The sequence below is a fragment of the Desarmillaria tabescens genome (assembly GCF_030435595.1).
Source record: "Desarmillaria tabescens strain CCBAS 213 chromosome Unknown EV420scaffold_3, whole genome shotgun sequence".
NCBI lineage: Eukaryota > Fungi > Basidiomycota > Agaricomycetes > Agaricales > Physalacriaceae > Desarmillaria > Desarmillaria tabescens.
The window spans coordinates 1,874,271-1,892,485 of NW_026848302.1; the positions used below are offsets into that span (position 1 = coordinate 1,874,271).

General features: G+C 46.1%; 1 protein-coding gene across 1 annotated transcript; it reads right to left on the reverse strand.

The window, feature by feature from the left end:
* Positions 1 to 5,001: 5,001 nt before the first annotated feature.
* EV420DRAFT_1636386 (uncharacterized protein) lies at positions 5,002 to 6,357 on the reverse strand (the record flags this gene model as incomplete). The annotated part of the gene is made up of 5 exons (XM_060476578.1): positions 5,002 to 5,203; positions 5,262 to 5,497; positions 5,552 to 5,695; positions 5,748 to 6,289; positions 6,336 to 6,357. The coding sequence occupies 5 exons, from the start codon at positions 6,355 to 6,357 to the stop codon at positions 5,002 to 5,004; spliced, it is 1,146 nt and encodes a 381-aa protein (XP_060337948.1).
* Between the last annotated feature and the right edge of the window lie 11,858 nt (positions 6,358 to 18,215).

Sequence of the window (18,215 nt, forward strand, 5' to 3'; positions counted from 1 at the left end):
ACAGAGCACAAGACATATGGAGCATGGTTGGTATATACATCTTATATATTACTGGTCTTGATAAACTGTACATTAGATGTGGGCAAGCCAATTTCTGGAACAGGTTTCATGCAATTTGCCTGCTTCGGACAGAAGACATTATGTGCTTGAGTTATAAAACCTTGGCTAGTGTACCCTTTTCAAGGCTTTTATCTTCATACATCTGCCTTTGTGCCTGCACCAGTTTGAGGTATAATATTTTGCCACACCCTAAATGTCCAAGGTGATCTTCATCCCACAAGCTGCACAGGTGATGGAGAAGAAGGTAAATTTTGTAGCCCAAATATCTGCCTGGAGTGAAGAGTATTGTTCTTGTGCATTGCAATACTTCTTAGATGGAGGGGATACCTGCATGAATGGTAGGGATCAGGATGCTCAGGTTTTGCTTAGATGGAAAATGTACTGCACCAGTGACTGCCAGATGATCCAGCATTGCCATGGCCTTTGCCAACAACCTGGTGAAGACAGTTGTAGTTTTCTATATGATAAAAATGTCGTATGAATCTCTTACAAAAGCTTTTGAGGGCACAATATCTTGTGTGATTGAATGATCCAATTGACCATTTCAGGATCCACAGGGTCATTCAAGCGGATGCAGAAATACCAAGAGCATCCAGTGCAGATATAAAAAACATATTCTCCAGTGATAGTATATAACATTATTTCCTTGTGCAGAAAGGGTAGCTCTCCCAAAAGGTATACATTGAAGTCTATATGTATGTATCATCCATGAAGCTAGGCTGCTTCCCATCAACCACTCAGTGGTTGATCCACAATGATTGGCTGTAATGATTTGTTCAGCCCTCTCACCCTGGCATCTATTGCATTCATTGATCCCGGATTCATTGCACTGGGGTTTCCAATGAGACCATGCTCAGTGCATTGTTAAATCAGACAACACAGACAACTTCATAGGTATAGACATCAGCAACTATCTTGAAAACAGAAAGTTACATCCACAAGCAGAAGCAGCTTTCAAAAGAGGGGTCAATCCAACAGGTGCTTGAAGCAAAAAGTTGGATACTAGAACAACTGATAAAAGACAAGGAAGGCTCTTTCATACAAGCTGACATAAGCTGAGAAAACTGAAGGTACACGTGCTAGAGAATGACATATTCATGGCAAAATCTCGGACTTAATGAAATTGCACAGGACTCAGTCAATGATGTCATATGGCCCCAGGCTGCATACATCGCATTCCACAGAGACGACACCTACTACCACCTTGAGTGGCCTATTCTTAACATTCATGCTGGCACCTGCTGCTTCCATGAATCTGGTTTAAAAGGTGCCTCTGATGGATCATTATTGTTTGCATCATGATGGATAGCCTTGTCAGTGAAACTGTATCTCTTTCAGAATGCACTTTGCTTTCACATTATGCTGAAATCAAACATTCGGTTGATAGTCTACTCAACGTCACCCTGGGAGATCCTCATAGACTTCAGTTGCAGCAGAATGTTATAGCATCATTTGAGGCTTTGCTAGAAAGGGTGCACCACTTCTCAAGTCCAATATCCAGCTCTAACAGTTCCACATAGCTTCAACATTTACTGTCTGACAAGCAAGCTATTACCATCCATAGAAATGTCCAGACTTTCAAGAGACTGCTTTGTGAAGCTGCTCTATGTTCCTCTGATCCTCTGCATATCCACTGGTTGTAATTCCTAGTGAAACCAAACCATCGAAAAGGAAAGGACAACCTTCTGTCTCTGTTGACCCACAGCTCCTTAAGGATTTAACCATGAGTTATGGTGGTGCTGCAAAAATAGGCAGACTGTTGGGGTTTAGCACAAGGACCATCCGAAGGCTTCAGCTCAAGTGGAATCTTGTATTGCCAGACAGGCACCCTTTCAAAGTTCCTACCCTCCTGGGCAATTCGGTCAAGGCTCTGCCCTTCAATCTTTCCCTTCAGGCAAGATCTCTCGGTTACCATCTATTTTTCCACTGACATCTTTCTCAGGGCTTATGCCATAGAAGGTTGTCAATATATTTGTAGATAGACATACCCATGTAGTTGCAGTAATTCAGGTGTCTGAAGATAAACAATCAACCACCATTTGCAATATTTTCCTAGAGGCAGCCAGACATTTGACAGTACCCAAACATTTTCATGGTGATTGCAGTATTGAAAATACCATGGTAGCTGAGTGGATAAATAGCTATCTGCAAAGTGATGAGTACACAAGAGGAAGGTGAGTATCTTTGGTCCGTCTGGCATCAGCTGACCTGTCTTCTCAAGTTCCATCGAGTTCCATAACATGTCAATTTGTAGAACCTGTGGTGTAAAACACCTCAGATTGGATGGAGAGATGTGCTGTGGTACAGGATACAGCATTGCCTGAGATCTATACTAGCCTTCTGGTCCCAATTCTATGTCTTTATAAGTTGTTCTGGCGTTTTCATATGAGATGTAGTTGCTGAATCTAAGAATCAAATCACAGTTTTTCTGCACTCATGGCTGCAAGGGGCTAGCTTCAGACATGTGAGGATGACACTAAGAACTGTGTGAAAATAGTACTTCATAACAGATTTTCCATCAGCATAGTAGTGTCCTGGCCATGCGACCATACTTCTCATGAAGTGGGAGGCGATTGCAAGCATCAAGTGTTTTTTGAAGCAATTGTCTAGTAAATTCATATTACTTAGGATTATCAGTAGATATTGATATTAAGAAATGGACTGTGACAGCAATGCATGGTTCAGTGTCTGTTGCAGGAAAGAGCCATGAACTTTGAAGCTGCATGGCAAATAGACATCTTTGCATGCAGCTACAGAGATCCAGAATGACATCGTGAATCCCGTTGGTGTTGATGATGGTGAAATGATTACCAAAGGCTGGTCATGGATGTGGGCATATTTCTCTGGCAAGATGTCCCACTTGATATCATGAAGAGGGACTTTATCAAAGTAATCGCTGTTCTAAAGCTTCAAAGCCAGTCAAAGATTGGGTTCTACACTGTAAATGTGGTGGATCATACCTGAATGATGTGTGTCAGACACATAATGTGCGACAAAATGATACAGGCCTGGCAAAATAGCTATGCATCTCAACAGGTGACACAGCAGAAGCCAATATCTGTCTAGGCTTTGCAAGATGGCATCTCCATGGTTCTCAGGCTTTCTGCAACATACTCATCTATACATGCACTGAATGTCAGGAGAGGCTTACTGGCAGCAAATTAGATATTATGTGAGCACAGAATACATGGGTAGATCTCACTGTGTAAATATACCATTGAGGGGGCCGTTGTTATGTCTTCCATGTCACCAGCTATAGCTAATGCATAAGTCTTGGGATCAAGGTGATACCTTCCATGCAGTGCATTATCCTGGTCATCAAGCTCATCAAATCAGGATATGGGATCAGGTAGATTATAGACATTTGCAGAAGATGCTGTTTTTTGTTTATGAGGGGAGACAGGAAGATGCACAAGGCCATGCTTGACTGAAGAGCTGCTTCCAGATGGGCTGGCAAATGACCATGAGTGGGGATGATGGTGATGCTGAAGTGGGAGAATGTCTGTGGTATTGGCATACAGTTCAATAGAATGTGTGTTCCATCCAATACGACATCACTTGCCTTTGGGCTTGGGAGTGTGAAGGACAGCCATCAATGGTATGGGGTGAATGAGTATCAGGTCTTAAAGGATACCAAACTGATACTAGTCAAGCAAGAGGGCTAAATGGAAAGCTCAACGAGTCTACCAGGCATGGCCTTCCACCACAAATTGTCATCAAGTTCATAATAAGTCATTTGTGATGTCTGAAACCAAAGTGAATCAAATTAACTAGTACCATCTACATAACATGACCTATCTCTGCTGATGATGCTTGTGGAACATTCAAATGTGCTGACCATAAGCAAGACGTCTATCGCAACACTCTTCAAATTCCTTCAACCAGCATAGATATACTCTGACTGCATACTTGGTTGTGTGAACTGCTGTTGACTTTGTGATCTGTTCAGGGGTTGGGGCCGGGGGGTTAACAATGTTGATTTGTCGCTGTACACGGATAATAGTTTGTTTGTTGGATTGTCGAGTGCTGAATTAATTCTGGTGGCCCTGGAGGATGGACCTCGGGTTGGTGAGTCACAGCATGAGCTAATTGTTTTTCATGAGTCTCTGGATCCAGAGCATTGAATAACCACCGAAGAGCATACTGCACATGCTATAGAATAGAAACATTAGAACAAGCTCAAGGGATGAAATCATTATTGTGCACCTAGCAATGTTCTATTAATCCACTATCACTATGATCTGTCAGTGGCCAGTATAGAATGTGCTGCTGCCATATTGTGTCCAGCCATACATCACTCAAGGCAGTATATTTACTGCTTTCAAAGAGATGAAAATGAACAACATTTTTTGCAAGATATTCTTCCTCTTTGTATCAGGAGCCTGTCTGGCAGGGGAAAAAGCTAAGTAGATGATGGTTGGATAATGGACCAGTTTAGCTTATTGCCACTATAAAATCAATGTTTCAGGTTTGTTCCATCATTTTCTCAGGGACAGAATTTAATGCCAGGAATTGTATGTTATTTATTGTTCGACAGGTGGCAAGAGAGGCATTGTCGAAGATAGTAGGTGGTACACATGACCTTCATGAGTGAGGAATTTTAGTGGCAGGGAAGTTATGGATGTTCATGTGCAGTTGATATATCGACCATTGACTGTAACCACAGTGCTTTGATATCACTGTCATGTATATCACTTAAGATTTGATATATCGATTTGTTAGGAGCCCTTGAAAGAAGCATCTAGGTCACTTGGTGAGTGAGTAGAAGTTAGGAAGCAGAGAAAATTCTCTGCTAGAATGTAATGGACAACTTTCAAGTGTAGTGATAACCAGAAAGCCTTGGTTCATTCAAGACGGTGATAGTCATAGCACAAATATTACAATTTATCAAACAGGCTCAAGTCTGGTGAAATCCCTAATAAAATCAGGGCTAAGCAGAGCTCACAACATGCTATAGCCTGCCACTCCAGTCAATATGGCTTCCAACCAGGCTGTCGGTATAAGTGCTTTGTGCCTGCCAGCAAGAATGTTGTTCATTACAGCATCCCATGATATCTCAGCCCTCCTTATGCATGCATGTGCGAAGATACTACCAGCGGAGTCCAGAACTTTGAATTCAAACTGGAGGATGAGGTTAGCCTGTCTGTGGTACATGATGCAAGTAGCATAGATATACCTTTAATCTGAAAGCAAAATCCTACCGGGGAAGATTCTTACTACCGCTCATGGTGTATAGCAGTGCCTTTGAGTGCTCAATGTCCTCCAAAAGAAAGGCAAAAAGTTCCATCCAGAAATTATGGCAGAGACTTGGGAAAAGCAGAAGAGCTGGAGGGGTTCCAAAGTCAATGTAGTCAAAAATTTCTGTTGGTGTGCAAGGCTTGCAATCATACAAATATGCAATGACATTGAGGGGTCCACATGGAATTGTCATGAAAGCCTTGTAGAAACACAATCAGACCTCAGGCAGCCGAGACAAGCGGGATTCATGCACCTTAGGTATGGTCAAGTCTGTACTAAATGCATCGAACACTTGATGAAACCCTTGACACATCTGCTGAAATGCTTTCGTTTGCCAGAAGATGGTGTTATCAACCACCAGTTCTGAAATAAGATCCTGTGTTTGGATAATGTGTTCCTGGGGAGTTCACATGTGCCTCAGCCCAATGTGGTGAGCCTAAAGAACATACAATCAGATTGATGAAAATTAAAAATAAAAAGTTTACCTGGAGTTGGGTCTGCAGTGAGATCAAGGCCTGTGGTACCAAATCACCCAGAGTGTTACTGATGGGATCTGTTGGTCCAAGGTAGAACCACAGACGAATGGCATTGCAAAGCTTGCAATCTAATGATTGAAGGATAGGGCCTGTTAGATCACCCAGATACTTAAGTGGATCTTGTCCCAGAGGAGGCAGTAAGGTAAGAAGAAAAACTGAATGCAAGTCATTGACTGGGAAACCTGTGTAGCCAGCATAAAGCAAAAAGCTGGCACCATCAGCATGCCAAACAGCTAAGTCCAATGGATTGTACACATGGCTAGGGAAGACAGGGACTTTGTACTTCCCAAACTGGGAATCTGTGTAATGTGGAGAGCCAAGAATTTGTTCCATTATGGCTCCATGAACCTGGATGTTAATGCCCAAACCAGTGGCGGTGTCTTGCATGTAATCTGAGAGGATTCGGAAGTCAGGCTCTGTGTATGATTGCAGGTTGTTCCAGTGGTCCAGAGGCTCTAGAAACCTATAAGCACTGGAAAGACCTGAGTTACAATGACTTACCTCTGTAGGCATCTCTGAACATGCAATGTCATGGCCTATATCAGGGTAGGTAAGGGTGTCAATTGGTTAAATTTTGAGATAGGTCAACACATCAAAATAAGGAACAATTAAACCATGCTAACTGAAGCTTCTGTAACGAGCATGCCAATGGAAACCCGACTTCCACTCAACCCAACAAACCACAGCCTGGAAATCTATGGATTCCCGATTCCCACTTTCTATTTCATATTCTATTTCATATTCTTTTATATTTCACTTCTCCATTACAATTTATCAATAGCCCAACATCGGTAGTGAATATGTCATCGGACCTCATCAGCTACCGACCAGTAGAATACATCCTCCGACAACTCTAGAATGTAGACCACTCTGAGTAGGAACTAGATCGGACTCCTAACTAGTATATAAGCCTCAGAATTACACTGTAGATACTCAGTTCGAATATCAACTTGGTTCAGCCCAATCTCTCTCTCTGACTCTAAGTCACACTCTCGTTCTCCAGTCCACGGAACTCTGATCTGCTGGACTTATCTCTTACCTCATCTCTACCACTCTGTGGACTTCCATCCATATCCATCTTAGGGCTTCGGCTCAGGGGTGATGTTGCTAATAGCTTCACCTATGCCTGACGCATTCCATGGCTTTTGCTATGTGCAGCCTCTGCCGCATTCCTATTGGCACGATCCTAACAGCTTCCTGTCCATGCAGTACAAAAATCAGATAAATTATCAGGGAATAGATGTAGGGCAGCCTACTTTGGATTCTTCATCAATGATCATTGGCTGATATGATGAGTGGACAATAAAGGCATCATAACGCAGAGACATACCGAAGTGAGCAATGGTGGCAAAGGTGTTTCAGGAACATTTTAACAAAACCTCAATCAATGGGACTTAGAAAGAAAAGAATACTAACCTCATCTTCATCATCAGTCAAGTCATCAGAGTAAAGGTTTTGTGGACAAAGGATATGGTAATACTGTCCGGTTGTCCCCCATCAGGGTCAGGATGTTGCAATTCTACATTGCAGAAATGGTGGGTGCTCAGAAAGATCACTGTTGGGTGTGAGGCCAACATTGCACCAGAAAAATGGAAGACAAGAAAGAATTGTGTCTGGGTAACAACTGTGTAATCTTTCCTGCTTCAAGTCAGCTATAGGTAAATTTGGCAGTTGGAGGTTGGGCCTACATGAGAAAAGATGCTTCAATTTCCCAATGCATGTTAGAAGTCGATGGAGCTGAAAAGTATCATGAAGAAATTTTGTAAGAAAAGGGTTACTGAGGTCCTTACCAATGAATAGTGTCCAATGCTTCTCATGGTTGGAATGGAATGGATCAAGGTCCAGTGCTGAATTGGGACCTACTCTTATGCACCACCTTTTGATGCTAGTAAGTGTGAAGTTTGAAGTTTGTAGATGACTTTCTTGTGAGCTGCGGTTGACTGCATGAAGGTAACAAACCAAGTGATGATCAGGAGCGTTGCCCCAGGCTTTATAGAAGATTTGAGGACACCACCCGCTGCTAGCTGGAGTTGTGGATATATCTGTGTTAACAGTCATGGAAAGCCGGTTCTCTGACCTGAAATGATCGATCATTGCCCTGTGAAGGTCTGTCCATATGTTGCAGTGAGAACTGTCATCTGTTGGCTGAATGGTAAGCAAGAAGGCAAGTCCCAAATCCCGAAGGATCCTGATGCTAGGAACCATATCCTCTTTCCCTACACATAGACTTCTGGGCTTGCAGGTGTTGTAAGTCATTCCCAACGGTAAGCATGGAGGAAGATTAGATAGAATGTGATCATAACAGTGTTTACACTAGTGATCGCTGGTAAGCAGGTGGTATGATACAAATGACCTAGCATACCTGCAGTGGAAGAATGCAAATCCATAATGTGAAAGCAGGCCCTCATCTGCACATGTTCGTTTGAAGATGCGGAGGTCTTCTGATTCAAAATGTGCAAAGCTGAATGTGTGCTTGACATTCAGATGTGGCATCAATCTGATGGTTTTCACCATGGGCATCATTTGAGAGTGTTCGAGCAGCGGTCGAGACTGGGGTATGATTCTGTAATGGCATGGTTCCACGTTCTTCGAGCCGATGCACATGTTCTGTAGGCCTCTGACTTTCTAATGTCGGTCTCACATAGGGCTGAATATGGTACGAAGCATGGGGGCATTCCACATAGCATGCAAGCTGTTCATTAGATTCTGGTGTATGTACCACCCCAGGCTGAATGACAGGCAATGAGGAGCATGGAGAAACCGGAGTCCACAAAGGACTTGCCAGAGCTGGAGGGGGTTCCATAGCACCGCTTGGAGAAGAAGGATATCTATTCATAATTGTGCCTAGCAGAGGAGAGACAGGGCTGACTGAAAATGGGAGGAGGGTGATGTTGGGAGTACTCGTAGTATTGACAATTCCACATGGGAGATACTCCAATGCTTGCATATATTGGGAAGGCAAGCTGAGACTGTCCTCCCAATGGTGTGGGAGTAGTAGTATTTGGTGACCATGATCTACTGCTTGCTTTGTAGGGGTTGAGGATAGGAATGTGATCTGTCAGGTGTGCAGAACAAGTACACATTGTTGCAGTCTGTAGAGAGTTAGCTACAGTTAGGTATCAATATTCCAGATATACCTTCTGAACAAAGGCGAAGCAGTCATTCGACAGCAGTTGGTTCATAATGACTGATTGAACATCAACATGTGAATGCACACCATGTGAACATCCTGAACATAGTGAACTCAGATTGCATAAGTGACCATATCATCATTGTGTTTACCTCTTCATCACTATGTGCCATGAAAGAGGATCGAGATTCAAATTGCATGCAAGAGCAGTTATAGAGGAGACATTGCCCTCATGGAGGCAAATCTAGAGATGGCATTGTAAGCTAGAGTGGTGAGAGTGCCAGGAAAACAATTTATATGGTGCAGTGACATTATAGTGCTTATCAAAATGTGAGCCAACCAAAGCGCACAGTTCAAGCTTTCAGGCTGTAGCCTGTGGGAGTTACTTTGGACCGGCAACAAAGTGATGGTCTCCGAGTCCGATGGTAGTGTGCTGGGCTTATATAAGCTTTAGCCTATCCCACTAAGCACAAACTCGCTATGTATGATTGACACTGAACACTACGTGATCTGTGTGGTAGTATGCGTGATTGAGAATTCTATCCCCAGTGCTGGGAGGTGATGGGAATGCTATTGAGGAATTAAGGTTGAGAAGCACTGAATAGACACCGAACAGGCACTTGATGGGCACTAAATGATCATGAGATGGGTGCAAGAAGTGAAGTTCAATTAAGAAAAATGCCACATAACTACTGTATGTACATATTTATTGGCATCATCCTCATGTGGAAGTGCTGGCCCAATAGGATACCTCAACACTCCCCCTCACTGACATGGTGAAGAGGCTGGCTGTGGGCACCTGTGGAATAGTGAGCAGGCTAAAAGGCAAACCTCAAAAACCCACACACACACTCACACAACTACACAAACTACAATCACCCTTGTAAGTTCTAGGGGGAGTGATTATTTCTAATGTGATCCAACTATATCTCAATATCTCAAAGAGTTTCTCTTATTCTCGATGCTCTTAGTGAAGCTAAGCTTTCTCTAATGAATTCCTAAGTCTAGGAACTTTGACAGGAAGGTCGTTCACTGGCAGATGCAACCTTCAAGGCAGATTCAAGTTAAAATATACAAGGGACACTGATCCCGACAGAAACAGAGACGATACACATTGAAACGATAGTGAGCTCACTAAAAGAACACCACAGGCAAGCACTGACTTAGCCCACTCGCTACACAACTGTATGTAGGGATTCTCCAACTAACTCCAGCAGGTTATCTCGACTCAAGAACACTTCAGAAGTGCTCGGAAACAGATTCAGAAATGAAACTTTGAACAGAACTGACACGGAACAGACTGAAACAGAACAGAACAGAACAGATCTCAGGTTTCCACTTCAACACATTCTCTGAACAGACTTATCACACTTAACAGAACAGAAACAGGATCACTGATTTGTATTCACTCTGACTAAGTTCTCAAAAGTCTTATCAAAAGGGTATCTCGTATTTCTCTGAGTGAGCTCGCTAATTCTATGCAAAGCTCGAAGTCACAAACTGATCCTTTGTTACAGTACCACCTTCAACGTGTGCATGGGAACTCAAGGGCTTGAAACTTGGCTTCTATCTACTGGAACCATCCTACTTATACTACAGGGAATTTAGAATTACAAATGTCATGCAGTATCCAGACCCCTACATGCATAGTACATTGCCACCGCTGCCTTACTGAGCATCCAAGTCGGACTTTCCAGTTTTAGTCTCATTTCTATAGTGAGCTTGCTAAATGCATGCCAAGAGGTGCTCTCCTGACACCTGCAGGCTTGTTCTCTGACAACTGACAGATCTAGGCATACAGAACTATCACTTCTGACATACATCCTTCAGTACTTCTTTCTTGGATTCTGTTAGCGACCGATTACACAAACAAGATCAAACAACTAAGCGTGACTCGCACTTCGGTCAGGCGCTTTATGTTGCTCGCAGGTTTGCGTGCAGGGGGCTATCGCTTAGCGAGGCAAGAGTGAGTTCAGACCAAGTTATCGGGTGAATAAACTTTAGTTCGAGACTGAGGTTTAGGACCTGCAGTCAAGCTACTTAAATACAGTTTGAGTCGTCCTAAGTATAGTACAAGAGTCTGTAGCAGTGCGGTAGACACACGATACATGCATGGCGTAGTGCGATCAGAGTCGGAAAGTTGGCATAGCAGGATTACGATGAGGTTGATAAGATAAGATAAAGCGCAAAATCATAATATTACCCCCCTGTTAAGGCAGTCGTCCCGACTGCAGCGTAGTTTGGTCTTGGTAGGTAGGCGCCTACTAGAGTTTCCGGATTAGGCCTTATGAAGTATTCTTGTATGGCCTGTACTAGTGGGTGGTCGACCTCGGATTCCGTTACCGACTCTGTTTCTGACCACGAGTCGGATTCGTCTCCGTTCTCCCACCAGTCTTGAGGCGGTTGAGTGATGAAGGATACTTGTTCATAGTCTTCAATGGCCTCTCTTGCATTATCCAGTTCTCGTTCGTCTACCCAGGAGTTTTCCTCTCGGGGATATCCCTTCCACTTGATGAGGTATTCTGTCCTGGTTCGACGCTTGCACCCTCGTCCTACTGTTCGTTCCCGATGGTCTACTATTTCCTCCACCTCGTACTGTTCTTGTCCATCTATCAGGTCTGGTGGTGGTGCCGGAGGCTGGATTTGGTTAGAGAACTCTGGGGATTGGTACGGTGTCAACAGGTTCTCGTTGAACCGGTTATGGATTTTCCATCCAGGGGGTAGTTCCAATTCGTATGCGGAGGCGCCCTTTTTGGATACTACTTTGAAGGGCCCAACTCGCTTGTCTCCAAGCTTTTTCATGGGACGGGGGAGATGCAGATTTGTCGAATCCAACCAGACTTTGTCGCCTGGTTGGTATTCTACCGCTGGTTGTTGATGCTTGTCGTATTGCCGTTTCATTGCTTCTGCCGCCTTTTCCAAGGCTGTTGCCGTCTGCTTGTGTATCTTTTGTATTTCCGCTACGAAGTCCTTGGCCGCCGGGTTCGTTCCTTCTTTGATAGTGAGAGGTGCGAGGTGAGGTCTCTGACCGTGGTTTATTTCGAATGGGGAATAACCTGTGGCAGAGTGTTTTCGATTGTTGTGTTGAAATGCTGCGAGGGGTAACCATTCACTCCAATCGTTTTGCCTATGGTTGATGAAAATCTGGAGGTATTTTTCAATTTCTTGATTGGCTCTCTCGGTTTGCCCATCTGTTTGGGGGTGGTACGCGGTGGAGGGGTTTCCTTGAATGTGCAACATTTCGTACAACTCCTTCATGAATTTGGATACGAATTGTGGTCCTCGATCGGAGATGATCTTTTGCGGCATGCCATGCTTTGCCCAGACGTGGTCACGAAGTATTCGGGCCCACCCTGCGGACGTTAGTTCGGTTGAGCAGGGAACCGGTATTACTTCTTTGGAGAAGCGGTCTACGATCATGAGGATAGCATTGTATCCGTTAGAGTCCGGTAGCTCGCCTATCATGTCCATGGTGATGTGCTCCCATGGTCGCGTTGGTACGGTGTGTGGGTGTAACAGTGCCCTTCGTCTTTGAGTGCTGGTTTTGGTGCGTTGACAGGCTTCACAGCCTTTAACGTATCATTCTATGTCATTCTTGAGTTTTGGCCACCAGTACTCTCGCTGCACGAGTTCTTTGGTTTTCTCGATTCCCGGATGGCTGGCCGTGATATGGTCGTGATGGATGGCTATTAGTTCTCCACGTAGGTTGGCGTCGCGCGGAACGTATAGTCGTTCATCATAGTACATTAACCCTTCCTTTCGGGTTACTCCTCGAGGATGATGAAGGGACATCTCTATCCCTTTGTCCCATTTGGTGACGTCTCGTAAAGCTGCCCTGATCTTCTTGTGTATCTCCTCCTCTCCCAGCATGATTAGCGCTCGGAACATTTCCGGTTTCAGCACCACCACTTTGCTGTTGTCCTCGCTGCCCTGATTGTGATCGGCTCGTCGAGACAGCAGGTCTGCTTTTTTGTTTGCCATTCCCGGCTTATGGTGTAGTGTGAAATGGTACTCTGCTAGCTCAGTTACCCACCGCGCTTGTCGGCGATTGAGTTTCTGCGGCTTTCGGAAATACTGGAGGTTTTGGTGATCCGTCCAGATTTCGAACTCCTGATGAGCGCCCATCAGGTAATGCCTCCAGTCCTCCAGTGCCAACATGATGGCTAGGAGTTCCTTGTCATATATTTCGTAGTTACGTTCCATAACTGTTAGGGCCTTGGACAGGAACGCCACTGGTCTCCATTTTCCTTCTTGTTCCTGTGACAGTATGGCTCCTATGGCTCCTTCGCTTGCGTCGGCTTCTACTCGATACTTCCCGGTACGAGTGGGTATAGCCAACACTACTTCTTCCGCGAGTTTCCTTTTGATCTCTGTGAACGCGTTCTCTTGGGCCGTTCCCCACATCCACTCTGTCTTTCCCGTGAGCTGGGTTAGAGGTCGTACATGCTTGCTATAGTCCCGGATGAATCGTCGATAGAAATTGGTGAACCCCAAAAATGATTGCAGTTCTCGTTTCTTGGTGGGTCGGGGCCATTCCGTGATTCCCTTCACTTTTACGGGGTCCATGCGAATTGATCCTTGACTGATGATTACTCCGAGGTATTCCGTTTCTAATACCTCAAATTCGCATTTTTCTGCTTTTAGGAAGAGATTGTTGGCGCGGAGAATAGTTAGCACTTCTTGGATGACGGCTTGGTGTCTTTCCTTGTCCTTGGTGCAGATTAGGATGTCATCCAGGTATACAGTGACGTCTCCTCGAGCGATTTGCTCCTTGAATAGATCGTTCATCATCCATTGAAACGTGGCTGGGGAATTGGTGAGTCCAAAGAACATCACCATGGGTTCGAATAGTCCTCGGTTTGTTCGGAATGCCGCTTTCCACTCATCTCCGCCTTTGATGCATACATTGTTATATCCCCATCTCACGTCTAGCTTCGTGAAATATTTCGCATCTTTGAGTTGGTCCATTAGTTCTCCGATAAGAGGTAGGGGGTACCGATTTTTGATCGTCATCTCATTTAGTTTTCGGTAGTCCTGTACTGGTCAAAGTTTTCCATCCTTCTTTTTGACGAAGAAGAAGGGAGATGCCATTGGGGATTTGGAAGGTCGGATCCTTCCTGACTCCAGGTTTTCATCGAGGAATTTGTCCAGCTCCTCCTGCTCTGCTGGATTAAGGGGGTAAACCTTGCAGTCTAGGCTTGCGTTTGCATTGGGGACGAGCTCAATGGCATGATCCCATGGTTTTCGGGGAGGTAGCTCGTCAAAGTTCTCTTTTGCAAATACGTCCTGAAATTCCCGGTACAGTTCCGGTACTATTTCCTCGAACGTTTTTGCTTCTTTGGCTTGATTGGCTTTGGCAGCTAATTCGTTTGCCCTACTTCCCATCGCTCGTACGTGTAACGCTTCCTCGAAGTCTATGATAAGGATGGTGTCCCCTTCTTCTACTTCTGTTCCCCAACTCTGTTCCGGGTCTTCATCTGGTAATAGGAAGGGTATTTTGCAGGCATTGTTCCCGTTGTTTGTACGTTTCTTGGGACGAGCCGATGAGATCTAGGATTAGATCTTCATCCACTTCTATGAGCCTTCGGGGGTGTACCCACATTCGAAGGGTGGCGAGTTTTCCTTCCATAGTTTTTTCTTGTCGCATCTTTCACCTTACCCATTCAGCGCTATGGGGTTTGAGCCATCCCCGGTCCCACTTGTCATCGTAGTACTCTTCCTCTAATTCGGTTACTTCGTAATCTTCCGGGTACTCCTCGGTGTGTATCACCGGGTCTTCCCCTTTCGGTCACGCTCTGAGGCTTTGCTGATAGCTGTAGTCGTCTTCCTCATCGGGCACTTCTTCGAGATAAATGGTATTTTTATTTGGAATGGGAGATGCACATAATGGTCCCACCGACCCACCCACCAAGGAACACGAGCCCTCGGTGCCATTATGTGTTAGTGATGATGGAGGGAGACGCACCGTGATTGTTGAAGGGATGGGGTCCCCAGTCGTCTGGACTGTTCTTTGCGGGGCAGCGGTTTTCTTGCTGGGGATTCGCGTTCCCTTTTGCGGCTCCATTCCTCGATGAGGGCAGTCGGTCACTCGTGGCTGGCGCGTACATTCTGCCCTCGAGTGGGGTTCTTCGCTGCTCGCTTCGGGCTCGGCCGCTCTTTCTCTGTTCCCTGCACCGTCACCTGCCCTCGACGGAGTGAGGTTGATCCCGAGTGTCCCGCTGCCTTTCACCGTATATATGGTTTGCACTGTTTTACCAGCACCGGTGGCCAAGGAGCTTGAGTGGGGTTCTTCTTCTAGCACGGTGGAAATCCCCTGTACACCATTCCTTTTATGCGACTGAGTAATTTCATTTTGTGAATGCGTGAAAACTGTGATATTGCTCGGAGATACTACAAGTGAGTTATTAGTCCGACCTGCGGGGTTCAATGACGCACCACCAAATGAAATTAAGTCCTTAGCCGATGCGCATTTGTCGCTTATGCTGTCGGCTCGTCTTTTACCTCCTCGATCTTCGACGTCGATGCCTCCTGTTCCTCGTCTCTTAATACCTGTTGATACATCGCTCAGACCTCGGCTCGGGAGAACTTGGGTTGGTGCTTGACGAGCCAAGTGCTCTCATCTTTGGGGCACTTGTTGTCCTGTTTGCGATGTCCCTTGTGACCGCAGCGGAAACAATGGCCTTCCTTTCGGAGGCGATCTATTTCCATCGGCTGCCCCTGTCCCTCGTACGTGGTCCCTGTCCCTGTCTTCTTATCGCCTCGAGAATTCCCGGAGTTTCTGGCTTTTCCCGTTCCCTTGCCTTGTTGTCCCTGCATTCCCTGATTTCTGCCTGCGTCTTCGGCTAACCCTACCCGATAGTTGTAGTCCATCTGTTCTACTCTGAATTTCCATTCTTCGTAGGTGCGGGGTAACGCGGTGCCTGTTGCATGTATGGCAGTCTTGACGTTCTTTCGGATAGCGGGTTTTAGGATTTCGATCATGTATTCTTCGTTATGGCGCTTCCCAGATTCCTTTGCTAGTCGTTCGAAGTCCCGGAAGAATTCCTTCGCCGATTTGTACGTGTTTTGGCGTAGGCGTTTGAACTCTTGGAGTTTGAGTTCTACTTCCGCATCGGTTCGGAACTGATCTTCGACAATTTGCTTGAATACGGGGTATGATGGGTATCGCAAGTGACCGCATGTGGGATCATCGTATTTGTCCCTTTCATGATTCCACCAGTGTAAGGCTTTTTCCGTGAATCGGAATGTGCAGAACACGACCCTGTTCGGGCTTTGTCCATACGCGTTCATAGTGAATTGCTGAGGAAACACCGCGAAGTAGTCTTCACACTGGTTGAAAAATCTGTCCACGTCATTTGATGCCCCGCTGAACTTCTCCGGAGGGTCGGCTAACTGGGGTTTTACTAGTCCCCATGGGTTAGTATTTGCCGTTCCGACTAGGAAGGGAGGGGGTGTGTTTGGTGGTTGTACAGGATCGGCGGGGATAGGGATTGCTGCGGGTCACGGTAACGATCGTAATGTGGGGTTATGGTGTGGGGACAATGGTCCTTGTGGTACCGGTGCTGGGACTGGGGGTATTGGTGCTGCAGCTGCCTGTCTGCTTCCTGGCATTCCTGCTGTGGCGAAGAGTCTGCTCGGGTCTACGTATCCGGTTCTTTTGAGAATGCTGAGGTGGCTTAGATCCACCGTTTCTCCACTTTCCATTTCCGATGGTTCCGGTACTTCGTACCGTTCTCCTGGCGATGTGTAGTCATCCGGATGTACTTGGTTCCATAGTAAGTTGGTGTGGAATACTGTTTCTCGATATAGCACCTGGCCTCTCACGGCGCTGTTCTTGTTGTTCCAATAATATCTGCCTTGCGGCGATCCGTTCCACGAGATCTCTCGGGGCAACTTTTTCTCCGTCCAGTGCAGCATTTCCAAATAAGTCATATTTTCTAACTCGGCCTCAGTAGGCTCCCGAGCTAGATCCTTCCACGAACTCCAGGATGATGTCCTCGTCTCCATACTCTCCTGCCCGGTGTAGCCGCTCCATATCGATGGCAGCGCAATTCCAGGGTTCTCGTAGATTTCGCCTTCTTCTAAGTCTGATGGGTCGGACTCGCTCGAAAGGCTCTGTGCTTCCTGTAACGATTCGGTTCCAGTTTCGAATGATTCGGGCCCACTCATTGACCCGGAGTACGACCCGATCGAAGTCTGGTCGTCGGGGTCGATCCCATACCCAGGGTGCGATGAATGGGACGGGGGCTGCAAGGGGATGCTCTGGTGTGAGTGGATAGATTGCGTAGGGGACGACGGAGGAAGGGGGTTCGATTCCTTCGTACATGAGCCAGGCGTCAGCGTGGTCCTGCACTTGTCTGCATATTTCACAGCTTGCGTCGGCGTCGTATGTGGGCTCGCATTGGTCGAGCTTGGTAGTGGCCTCCCCGGCCCTATTGTTGATGATGATTGGGGTGTTCGGTCACGTGACAAGGGTGAGGTATGCTCCTTCGTCGTCGCTTGAGTCACTGCGGGCATAGTAGTAGCCCCACGTTTCTCCTCATGAGTCCAGCCTTGGAGGGGACCAGTTGTTTTGTGGTCCCGGGAGCTCGTGGCCATCACTGTCTTCCTCTGTAGTGCTGCTCTCTTCATCTGAACTGCTTCTAGTTCCATTTTCAGCTGTTCTTCTTTCTCCCAAACGGTATCTAAGCCCTCGCTGATAGAGACGTTGCCCGTCTGAATCGTAGCCAGGGTTGGCGGCTGAGTTCTCTGTGGAGGTGGGGGAGGGGGCGTCCCAGGGATTACTTCCCGTGTCTTCCCCTTTGCTTTCTTCCTCGGTAATGGGAGAGAGAACACGCTGGTCCACCCCTTGCTCGTAGATTCCTGGCTCTTCTTCATCTTCAACGACTGGGCCTCTTTGTGCGGGCCATCCTTCCATGTTGGGGTCGGAGTCCATGTCGGACTTGTCGGTTTCGTCAGTGATGAAGATGAAGTGGATGAATGTGGGATCTCGATTGTCGAGGTAGGCGGGAGGGGGTGTGTCCGGTCGTCTAGCCTCCTCGTTGGGGGCTTCGACGGGGATAGTTTCTTCGGAGACTGGCTCCTGGTTTCGTCGGTGTTCGTATCCATATAGGAATGCAAGATAGACCAAGGCGAGTAGGCCTTGTAGTCCGATGAAGTCGGTTACGGTTTGTTCAATGGGATTCATTCGTTACTGTTCATCAACGTGGTTGTTGATGAAGAGTAAGAAAGTCTCGAACTAATTGTTAGCG